This window comes from Caloenas nicobarica, chromosome 1, assembly GCF_036013445.1.
Source record: "Caloenas nicobarica isolate bCalNic1 chromosome 1, bCalNic1.hap1, whole genome shotgun sequence".
NCBI lineage: Eukaryota > Metazoa > Chordata > Aves > Columbiformes > Columbidae > Caloenas > Caloenas nicobarica.
Window position 1 is genome coordinate 75471971 of NC_088245.1, and position 12303 is coordinate 75484273.

Here is a 12303-nt window from a genome sequence, read left to right on the forward strand (position 1 = left end):
GAAAAATTGGGATTTAAAAAATAATTACTATTGTGGGCTTTTCATTTGCCTCTTTTCATCAGCTTTAAGAAACTGCTGTCCATCCTCAAGGGCTAGAAATTTACCATTCCTTTTGCTTTAAAAACAATGGCTGAAAAACCACAGTTTTTACAACTCCAAGAGCTGGAGCCATAAATCTCTATTTGATGGCCTTGAAGATACCTTCTAATCTGGTATTTATAAGAACTTCAGATGCTGAAAATTTCATGGTAAAAGCCTGGAGAATGAACAACTCAGAGGAGCCATTTTGGCTGATTAGCTCGTGTGAAGAAGCTCATTCCAGGAAAAACGTGCAACATACAGAGAAGACAAACAGTGCAGAGGTGGGAGATGAAACAAGACCACTGAGTACAGTTTAATTCTTCAGACAAGGCCCATGTAGGATTTTAAGAGAGAAAGCGAGAAGTTTGAGTTGCATTTCAGAAGAGGAGAGAAAGGTGGGAAGGAAATATGATTATGTACTTGCCCTTGTGTTGCCTTTATAACTTAGGCTCTACTGTAGTGCATTAGATGTAAGGGAAGACAGGCCTTTTTCTAAGCCAAATATTAGTTCAGTATTAGGAGCATTTACTGGGGTAATTTCAATTAAGACATGGAGCTTTGGCACTTTTTCAGTGTTTGCTTGATATCCCTGTCAAGTGTCATGTTTAGTGCTTGAGATTCGCTTCTCTGGCCCTGCCTTGAATTCCTGCACCACAGGATCACCAACTGCAATGCAGCAGCACTTTGCTGTACCTTCAAAATGACATGTGCTACACGCAGACAATTGGCCTACTTACCATATGCCCCTAATGCATAGGGTCTCAGAGGGCAAGAGAGGTTATTACATGGTAAACAGCGATGATGACATGCCTCTTTGCAGGAGCCTGTGTTCATGTGAGCCCCAGTGGAAAGAACATTAGTTTTATCTTCAAAATTGAAATTATAGTTTATTATTTGTCTTGGCATAGCACTTGTTTTTCCCATGTACATACAAGAAAAAAAACCAGGAGAGAATGGCAATGTTAGCAAGCTGTGCTGTTAGCCCCTCAGTGGATTGCATTTGAGTTAGGGTTTGATATCTCTGACCTTTCTGCCGTGTGTTTCCTATTTTATTTGCAAGGAAGTAGGCAAGTGCCAGAGCTCCAGTAATGCAACTGTCTCAGAGCCACTTGGAAATCTGCACTTTCTCTCCTTAATTGTTAATTTCTCTTCAAGTCCTGTGTCTTTGGTTTTACCAGCATGCAGAATCTGTGCTGGGATTCTGCATATTCTCATATTTTTAAGCTGAACTTCTTTATAGCGGAACTCCCTCCCTCTGTAGGGGTTTATTAGCTACGTGCACCAGGCACCATTGTGCTGGATGCTGAACTGAAGGCAGGTGCTGTCCCAGAGAGCTTCGCACTGCAGTGATGCAGTTGTCCACCTTCACTGCAGGGCTGACTGTCCCTTCTCTTATAAAACATACCTTTAAAAAAAATTGTTTTCAGTTTCATTTTTCAGCAACTAGAAGGTGGAAGTGGAAGTATTTTAAAATGTTTAAAACTTAATAGTAAAAGTGAACTGAAAATAGAAATAAACAAACTAAAAAAACCCCACAACCTATGAAGTACAGGAAACAACTGTCATTTCCAGAAACGCAGAAGAGAACAATTCTTGTAAATTTTGAGAAAAATGCCAATTAATCAGGATTCGTTTATCTGAAAATGTCTTACCTGAAATGAAGTCACATCCCCTGACATTTATCATTTGTGGAAAAGACTCTTTAATTATCAAGCCTCTGTTTATCTGAATATCATTTATATCCCCAGAGTAATCATGATGTCATATTGCGGTGGATCTCTCTGTGTGTATTTGTGTATATGAAGTGACATCTACAGATTTTATAAGTCTGTGATAATTTATGTAACTTATTGCCAAAGGATGCTACAATTTATGGGAAAAGCAGACAAATTTGTGGAAGAAAAACATTTTTCTAAGGCTGTTAAATATAGAAATGAAGAGGCAAACTCCAAGTTAGAGACACCCATAAACTGCTACCATCTGGGAGGATACTTCTGGAGTAGAAGAATTTCCCCTGCGCTTGCCCTGTTCTTGCACTCTGTACATGAGTGGCAGCGCTGGATGCTGTTAGCAAAGGAGCCCAGGATTTATAGCCTTTGGTCTAACTTAGGTGAAGCTGTTCCTTCCGTCTTATGTTCCTCTTTCTACGGCTGTATGAGGTCTGAATGTGTCTGGACCTTCACGTGTAGGCGCACGTCATTGTATAAAACAAATCCGTAACAGCAGGAAGCAACTCCCAGGTTGGTCTGTGTATGAGAGATCACACCAGGGCAACTCTGTTCCCATTGTGATCAGAGAGAGAGCTGAAGAAGGACAAAAGGACAGAAACATCAGTTTGGTTGTCTCCACTTCAGTCCAAAGAAAGGCCTCTCCATCAGCTGTTTGTCACTGGAACAGTGCGCACCAGCCGCTCACAAATCAGCAGCAAAAATTACAACCCACTGTGCAGTTTCCATAAAGCTGTTAAAATTTTCTGGCTTTTTATTTTTGGACCAAAGTGTGATGTATTTCACAAACATTTTTATGAAAGGCTTGGACTGCTTTCCAGTGAGCTCTGATGGTTCTTGTTCTTATCAGGCTGTGAATGCAATCACTACAGACTCGGTTCATCAAAAGGTCAGAAAATCTTGGCGTTTTGGTTGGGAGCAGTTTGATCATAGAGAGTTGATGATAACATAAAGCTCACTCCTGCAAGTAGCTGACCATTTTGGCCATGAATCAGCTGAACATTTAAACATGTGTTTAATGGTAAGTCAGTGGCACCACTTTCATACTACAAGTTAAGCACCTGCTTAAGTGCCTTGCTGGTTCGGGGCCAGACTGTTCATCACCCAGCAGGCTGAAGTCCTTAAGAAAGACTTTTGGACTAGTGGCATGCAGAGAGGAGGTCTGCATGAAAATTTTTGAAAATTTGAAGTAAGTCTGTGCTTCTCATACTATGACATTTTACCATCAGACCTTTGGACACTGGATTCCTGCAATGTAAATTTTTAAATCTCGAATGATAATTCCACTGCTTGCTGTTGAGTTCTTTCCTGCCCACGTTAATTTTGGCAATGTCCTGATCTCGTGTGTCACGGCTTGACTAAAATTACTCCCATAGCTTAGAACTAGCATTCACTGCAGCAATGTATTTCCCACTAATCTGTTCTCTGCCCTTCTTTCATATGCTAGCAAATGAGGATCCATTCTGGAAGGTATGTGTGACAAAATTTATGTATTACCAGTGTCTTTCTCATCACCGTGTAATTCAGTGCTTGCTTCTGGTTATCATAGTCTCTATCAAGGTGCAAAATTGCAGTATTCTCTTTGCCTTTCATACTGCTTGTGTGAAACTTTTCCCACTTACACTAAATCTTTGAGCTTCTAAGTCAGAATTTCAAAGAGATGAACTCTTGGGCTTTCACATACAAGGCCTGAGTTTAATCCCTTTGTAGAATCCACCGATTGAGAAATTGCTAGTCCAGATTAGTGGTTTTAATGAAAATTTTAAGAAAAATAAGTCACCATTCTAGTTTGTAGAAATAAAATCTCTACATTGAGGTTAAAATTAAGGCTTTTTAGCAGGTATTTTCTAAAGAGCAATATTTTGGAGAGCGATTTTTTGACAGGACTGAGTTAGAATTCAAGATAAAAGCCTGATTAAAACAATAATGAAACAGTATAATTAATATATCCAAAAATGAAAAATACTTTAGGAATTAAAAAAGGTTCAAAATTATTATTCTCCTTCCTGGAAAAGCAGTAGGAAAATTTAAGTTTTTTTATAATGATTCACAAGCTGTGAAAGTTTCAAAATCCATATCTCCTTTATTAAAATGCACTTAATTATACAAAGAGTAATTAATGTTGCCACCAGATTAGCATAGCAATTTACTACATGACATTGTAACTTTGTTGATGAGTCTTAGTTCATTTTATATAATGCTTCAGACAAAGTACTAATCAGTCTTGTTGGAGAAAGGTTGTCAGAGGAAGTCAGAACAGAGAACAAGTAGTGCCAGGGAGAACAGAGGGACAGAGGAACCCTCTAGAGGAGGTCACAAAAGAGGGTACATAGCAAAAGCTTTTTCCCCAGAAACTTTTTCTTGCTTGCTTCCTTCTGCTTTGGACTTGAAGGACAAGTGATCCACATATTGACTTTGACCCATGCTTCAGAATAGAGCTGTGCATTGGGGATGCATGTATTGGAGTGACACATTATCAAAAACAACTGAAATAATTCCTATGGTACCAGTTGGCTATATTAGTCGGCTCCCTCCTGTGTTTGATTAGTTGGTTATTATTTTTCTATCTGTTTCAATTCATGGAACTTGCTTCAGGGTCTTTTGTTTGTTTGTTTGTGTTTATTACTATCATACACCATCATCTCTGTCTTCTTCTACAGCGGCCCAGGTCCTTTTGACAATTAGATTTTTTTGTTGGAATGAGCCTGTCTGCTGCAACAGAGGCTTTGAATGCTGTATAGAGAGATTCTCAATGGCTTGACTTTACCCAAGCCATCCTTCTTCTCTTGCAGAGTGAGATCCACCACGATGAGCACTGCACCGCTTGCAAGCGTGGCATTAACCTGCAGCCCTGTGGCACGTGTCCCAGAGCATATCACCTCAACTGTTTGGACCCACCTCTCAAAACTGCCCCCAAGGGGGTTTGGGTCTGCCCAAAGTGCCAACAGAAGGTAAGCTACATGGAGCATAGAAAAGAAAATGGAAGAAACCTCAAATATGTGTACCACTAAAACCATAGGTTAGTAACCTACGGTCATAGCTTAGGGGACCACATTAGCTAAAGTAATACTGAGAGGCTTTTAGTACAGTTTGTGGCATTCGTTTCTGGTATTTTTGTCGTACTAGAGTTAGACCATGCACTGAGTGCCGTAGCTTCCCTGTGATCACATCTGCTGAGATTTGTCCTTTTAAAATGTCTCCTCATTTCCTTTGTTTCCTATCTTTACAGCGTGTAGGGTTGCCAGACAAGTAATGTAAATCTTATAGATGAGGGAGACAGTGTCAGAAGAAGACACTGTTCACCAGTGGATCTGAAAGCTGTAAGAAGAATGCTTCCTTTTCTTTAAATCATCTTTATTACATACAACTATTGATCATAACTGTGTCAGAACTGCTAATTTGTCTAGTTGCTGTGAATAATACTGATTGCATGAACAGGAAAACAATTACTAAAACAGTACAGCGTCACTAAATTGTAGAGTGGAGGCTTAGATTTTGTGCCTTGGAGTTCTTTGTGTTTAGCTTTGAGATCACTGTTAAGTTCTCATGAAAATGTCAGGGGAAATTCTAGCGCACAGTTGCAGGGAGCAGAGCAGCCCAGGATTAGATCTGCGCCATCACGTTTTCATATGGACCAGCAACCTCTCCTATGCTCAGCAGACAATGCTGCTGACAGTGTAGAGATCTACTTGTCAGGAGCTGAAGAATGTCTTCTGGCCATGGCAACAAGAAACAGAGGATTTGTAACCCCTTTTTATAGTGATGTGCAAAGGAGTAAGCCCCAATGGAGACTGCTACTCAAATTATTCTCTCATTACTTTTCAGCTTGCAAATTCTGAGACAAGGACCCTAGATCTGGTCCTGCAGAGCTGGAGGAAGAAAAACATTAATGTGTGTCTTTGTGGAGTCCTAACTTTTTATTGTTTCCTGGGCTTGTAGGTGTTAAAGAAAGATGACAATGTGCCATGGACTGGAACGCTGGCTATTGTTCACTCCTACGTTACTCATAAAACAGGTAGGGATTAACACAGCTATTGACAAAGGATTCCCTGCTCGTGACGGGCAATGCCATTTGAGTCCTTAGCACTAATATTAGTGTTGTAATGCTACCGGGTATGATGCCATTATTAAGCAAAGGGCCATGAGGGGCTGTGACTGGGAACAGCAGGTCACTTTCTGTCCCCTTACCCTCAGTCTGCTCTTTGGATAACTGCTCTCTTTAAGGAAGCTGAGATTGATATCTCAGGAACTTCAGTCTGTGGAGGAGGCGATCATCAAAGTGGTGTCTTCCTGAGAACAAGGCGGCAAATGGGATTTTGAGGCAGACTCATATCAGGCTTGGAGGCAGAGGGATGCAGTCAGGCTAGGCAGAGCCATGTAGTTAGGTATGGAGCACGATGCCAAGACTAGTGTCTCAAATACTACAGCAATATCAGCTCCTAATTGTTTTGGTATTATTTGGTATCACAGTCATTGGTATTGGATGTCGTCAATGCCATCTGTGCATTGGCCGTTACTCTTTTTTAGTTCCTTGTTGCACTCTTACCCTGGGCGGTTTCGGGCATTAGATCACATTTGTAAGCATCTTTGCAGAGGTCTGGTACTGTTATGAATGTGATTTTCAGCCAGGGTCGCGAACTATTGCCGTTCCAGGTGGCTGACCTGTTCTTAAATACTATTCACCTCTTTTTTGGAGACCTCCAGGACCACGTGTGGTCCAAGGATTAATTTTAATTCGTCTCAAAGGTGCTCTATAGCTTTTGGGTTGTCCTGTGTGCTAGCTGTTGATGTTAGAGACATGCATGCACACAGAAACTCCAGATTTATTTGGCTGTACCAGCTGACAAAAGGCTAATGAGACCTGAAACTCACCGTTCAAAATCCATGCTTCTGCTTTCTGGTGTCAAGCGTGTGAGTTTGCCTTATGTCCTTTCCTTAACTTCTGGATCCTTAATCTTATTGTTCCGCAGTCAAAGAAGAAGAGAAGCGAAAGTTATTAAAGAGAAGCAGTGAGCTGAAGAATGAGCATAGACAGTTAGAAGAAAAAGATCGAGTTCTCAACAATGCAGTGAAGGTAGGACACCTGACTGGGGACATGGAGTCTCCTGCAGAGATGTTTATAAAGAATTTATGCCTGAAAAACTGATATTTTGTGGCTAGAAAATGATTTATGCTCCCAAGCTATAGATGCTCACTTGTGAATGTGTTTCTGTCTGGGGAAAAACACGTGGATTTCCTTTATGCACAAAAGCAAGCTGCTTGGGCAGGCTGAGGAGGAGAAGACACCTGAATTCCTGTTGCACGCACACAAAACCCCAAATAGCCATGTAGTGCCATACACCGCTGTGATCTAGCCAGTGACTTTAAGGCACTTCCATTCTTCAGGTGAAAAGTTTATTCACAAGCGTGTCCTCCAGTGGTGGCTGCCTGTCCAGTAGCTCAAAACTCTTAAGATCAGGTAGAAATAACCATGTTTATTTGCCCCAGGGGCTGAATGTTGTAACAACCTCTCCATGACTGGAAATGGGTTCACGGTCTTTTTCTCTGTGAACTCGTTTCAAAGGTAAATGTTGGCTGGAGATGTCTCGCACACACACCATATTATGAGGACTAGTCTCTGGCAGTAATGAATGGGCTGAGTTCAAAGCCATAATTCCTGTCCTCCCTGGCAGAAGGAGCTTCTTTGGGGCTACCTCACATCAGGTCCACTCTTAAGGGGTGGATGTTATCTTGCATGGCAGTCTCAATAAATATTTGAAACTGCCTTACCCTGGAAAAATCAAAATGGCAGCTGCAGGAGTAACTGGTCACTACTTGTTTAACCACTTCAGTTATCCAGAGGAGGAATGTTAAAATATTTATCAGATTTAAAACATAGTGGAACGAAAAGCAGTAACTTATTAAAAGACCTCACAGTGGGGAATATACCCTGTGAGTGCATATAGCCACCATCAGCACTAATGGAAACACACATATGTATGGAGAAGTGACTCTGGGGTATGGAATACCTTTAGTAGGTAGGAGAGTGCAGTGGGATGAGGTGTTCAGGAAAAGAAAAGCATTTGGGGATTGCAGTCAGCTATCAGTTGTATGTCAGAGTAATCAACATCAGTGAGATTTCTACCTAAACAGAATCAGGTTCTTTCAGTGGGCAACACTGTGGTATTTAAATGGTAAGATCAACCAATGATTATATTTAGTGGAGATGTATCCACTTGAAAGGAGAAAAGCAATTAAAGGTGTTCTGGCACAGTGCAATTTCATTTCTGACATTTGCCTTAACAGAGATTTACATTAAGAACACTCTCATACACACCACAGGTGGAATACTATTATTTGGTAAAAGCAGAAGATGATTTATCCTCCACCTGAGATTTCTTCTGTCTAAACCAACCTCTGAGCAGCTCCACACAGTTGCTTTTCAAACAACTTGACTTTCAAGTGAGCATTTCCTACTTCCCCAGGACTGGAGAACCCCCCCACCCCAGGCAGTCTAGACCATGGTCAAAGAGGGGCAATCTGCAGACAAGTAACCAGTTTTGCCAGACCCCTGAGCCCACTGGGAGAAGGAAAAGAGGAGGTCTCCGATATTAGAGAGGCCACTGTCCCCTTCCATCTAGCAGACAGGCTCAGGACTTTGGTCTGTCACATAGTCCCTCTCAGGCCAGTTGATAGTGTAAAGGATGGGATGTGAGCTGCAGCAGTACGTGGTTGGGGAGGGAAAGGAGCATTAGTGATTCTTCCTTATCTCTTCTTGGAGAAAAAGGAGATTTAGGATGCCTTTGTTTGACACCTGTTCTCATGCTCATTTTCATGTAGGTTTGTATGAAATGTTTCAAGTGATTGTGGGATGCAGTTTGGTCACCCCGTAGGAAAAAGACTTCTCACTTGCAGTGGTATAACAGTAGTGTCTTAAATCAGGTTTTCTGCCAGAAAGATGTTGACATCACGTTTAGAGAGATCAACTTATCTTCACAGTACCAACTCCCTAAAAGGTGTGGTACGTACAAAATGCATCATGGTGAGGTTTATTTCTCAAGTGTTTATCAATGCCTTTTGGTAAGTTTTAGAGACCTCATTGGTGCCTTCGGTACTTTCCAGTAACACAGCTGTTACAATCCCGTGCCGGTAATCTCTTTGGAGTGCAGAAGGCATTTCTGCCAAGATGTCTAGAAGATGAGGTTGGAAACATCCTCTGAATGTATTTAGACTGGGATGAATATTGTTACCTCAGATATCTGCTGCAGTGTATGCAGCACTGGTGATTACTCCATTTGTTTTGCTGTCCCCAAAGGAGAATGTACTTCATTTGAGCAGGACGTGCACTCAAGACACAAAAGGATGTTTGGAGAGATGTTTGACACCAATTTGAATGTGTTCTCAGTCTTCTCTTCTCTCTCCCCTTCTCTTTATTTGACAGAAATGCTTAGAGCTAAAAACCAGCCTGTTGGCCCAGCAGAAAGGGACTCAGTCATCACTGGAACGTCTCAAAACCCTCATTAGACTGATACAAAACGAGCAGATGATTCAGGTTACCATGACGACGACCACCACCTCCTCCCTGCTAACTGTCCCCTGGATCAAACCCTCCCCTGCCTCCGCTGCCATGCACAAAGCCTTGCAGCAATCACAGGGTAACAACTGACAGAGCCGCCTGCCAGGGAGCGCAGGAAGGGGGGAAAAAGAACTTCATACACATGCGCAGAGGAGAGATTAAACGGAAACAAAGGAGAGATGGAACAATCCCAGTTTTGATACGTGTAGAAACTTGCAAACCAATCGGTCCCGTTTGTAGGTCACTGTGGCAGCAGGTTCCCATGGAGCGGGTCGTGCTGCGGTTTTGTATTTGCCGAGACCTTCAGTGCTTATGAGATTTTTTTTTTTTTTTCTGTTATGTTGGCCTTAATGTATTTATGACTGAGGATGAAGAGGAAAAGTCTGGCCGATAGGAAGCGGGAGATCCTTTTGTGGGGAGCAGACGGGTTTCCAGTTCTGTTTCAAGGGGAAAATTTTCAACGCAAAGAGTTAGTGAGCTAGTAGAGAAGTAGTTGGGCTGAAAGCGATGTGTGGGAGGGAAATCGGTGAGATAACCAGAAACTGAACTACTTAGGACTCAAATGGATTCTTATCAGAGGAACAAAGTTGGCCCTGTTGATTCAGGTAACCTGGAGATGGGGCTGTTTTGACCAGAATGGCATCACGGACACTCACAGAGCCTTCGAAACAAAAAATCTTTTTTTTTTTTCAGTATTAGAGTTCAGAATTGCAGATATTTAAATAAAGAAACTGTATGAAGTTAGCGTTTCTAGTAAAATATTGAAGTATTTTCATGCTGATGCTTCTGTATATGCGTTCCGAAGTATTTAAAAAAAGTATGACTGTAAAACTCCTTACATTTTGCAGGTCCTTTTTACTTATTTTGCTATCGGTGTATTTTTCTCATGGAGTTTTTGTGCAAGATTAAGCATAAACCATAAGAGTGGATATCTTTGGCAAGTTGGATTTCATTTTTTAAAGAGATTATTTGGGGGGTTTTCTTTTTTGTCAATTTTTGATTTTTTTTTTAAAGAAAAAAAGCAAATAAATATTCTGGTTTTTGTTTCTTGCCAGTACAGATAATATGCCAAAAAGATAACTTTACATTTTTGTACTGCATTTTTATTGTTACAAATATGTAACGTGACTTTTTTTTTTTTTAATTATTCTTTTTCTTTTTTGCTTGCAGAAATATCTGCTGAAATGGTACAGGAAAAAGATTTTAAAAAAGCCTGCCTCAAGAGTTTGTTTCTCATACTGGATAATATCAAGAGTTCTGGGGGAGGGACAGGCCGTGGAATATTTTAAGAGTTTGTTGTTTTTTTGTTGTTTTTGGTTTTTTTTTTTTGAAACTTGATTCCTTTTGAAGATTTTGTTGGGTTTTTAGCACATTTGGGAAGCGTTTAGCATTAGCCTGAGAAAATCCCAGTGCGCCTGCTCGTTTCACTAGCTAGTCTTCCTGATACTGCAAGGGTCCGCCTGGCCCCCCCGGAGGCCACAGGCCCCCCCGTCACCCTGCGGCCTACCCGGGAAGGTAGTGATGGGCACCCCGGTTTTTCTCAACATCACACACACACACACACGCACACACAGATGCCATCGTGTCTGTCGTTTATGAGTTCTCTGTTAATTAGCACGACAGGTACTTAAGGAAAGCAAGAAGCCACCAGAGCACGACACAAGTCTAGTCTCTCACATCAGCATATCACATGGTGCCGAATATCTCTTTTTTTTTAAAAAAAACAAAAAACACGCGAGGGACTGGCTTTTTCCGTCGCCCATCACTAGGCAGCACATGGTCCCTTCAACCATTTTCACAACTCCGGGAGAAACTGTGCAGTACTATACAAATCTATTTTAATACACAACACTCAGTTGAACAAAATTTTTATATTCTTTTATTGATGAACAAAGTGAACTAAGTAAAACACAATTGTTATACATTGGTTATTGTATGCCAATTATGCATTCTAACGTGGCTTGCAATGTAAATGTTTTCAGGTTTAATGATTTTTTTTCCTTCTCAGACAAATGAAAAAAGAAAGGAAAAGCGTGGAAGGTTGAATATGTGAAGAATTTCTGAAGAAGTGTCTTGGACTGTTAAAAGTAGTTATTTTGAAAAGGGGACTGTCCAGTGGATAGTGTGCATAGAAAAAAAAAAAAAAGTGTTTGTCTTAAATATGCCAATGTAGTTTTACTTCTTTATGATGCATTAAACTTGACTGACAATTTAATGGCGTTGTTGTGGTGATATCGGCTGCTGAGGGGCTGCAGTGCGGTGTGCCCAGGGCCTGCTGCTGTCACCCCTTCCCAGGCCAGCTGAAGTGACCGGAGCTGATTTCTCCACTGCTGTCTTCAATTTTCAGATTTAAACAACTCTAGAATGACTACAATACTTTCCACTAATTTTTTTCCTTCTTCCAGGAAGGTGGCCTCTTCCTTGAGGCCATTGTGTCTCCCAGGCAGGGGCACCTTGTCCACTTGGCTTCCCACCTCTTGGAATAATTTCCCATCCCAGTCTTCCTTGGATCTGTAAGCAGAGGTGTTGGTGGTACCTCAGATGTCTCCCTTTTCCCCTCGCATCTCTGGTGGGTTGCGTTTCTGAAGTTTTCGCCAGGATTTAAACACTGCAGTGCGCTTGGCCCGAATTAGAGATGAATTGAGTCAGCTCAGGAGCAAACCCAGGGCCCCTAGACAAAACAAGGTTACCACAGGTTAACATGCTGCCATATGTCAGCTGAGCTGTCTGCGTGTGTTCCATACGTGCCTTGTGCATGTTGTGGGCAGCGTGGTACTTGCTCATGTCAGGTTACTGGAGAGAGACTTGCTGCACACCAAGGACAAGCAGTTGGCCGCAGCAGATCTGCTGGCAGACCCGTGGGCTTCCATTTCAGACCCGCACATTCAGGTGCTCTTCAAACGTATGGTGGGCCCATTTTGTGAAGTTGTTTATAAATCA

General features: G+C 41.6%; 1 protein-coding gene across 4 annotated transcripts in view; it reads left to right on the top strand.

The window, feature by feature from the left end:
- PHF21B (PHD finger protein 21B) overlaps window positions 1–9453 on the top strand; it is a 163074-nt gene extending 153621 nt beyond the window's left edge. For all 4 annotated transcript variants that reach the window (XM_065655035.1, XM_065655052.1, XM_065655044.1 and 1 more), the window contains 5 exons: window positions 3256–3278; window positions 4601–4759; window positions 5748–5823; window positions 6779–6882; window positions 9229–9453. In XM_065655035.1, coding sequence (XP_065511107.1) covers window positions 3256–3278; window positions 4601–4759; window positions 5748–5823; window positions 6779–6882; window positions 9229–9453 — 587 coding nt within the window. The remainder of the gene's footprint in view (window positions 1–3255; window positions 3279–4600; window positions 4760–5747; window positions 5824–6778; window positions 6883–9228) is intronic.
- Window positions 9454–12303: the final 2850 nt, after the last annotated feature.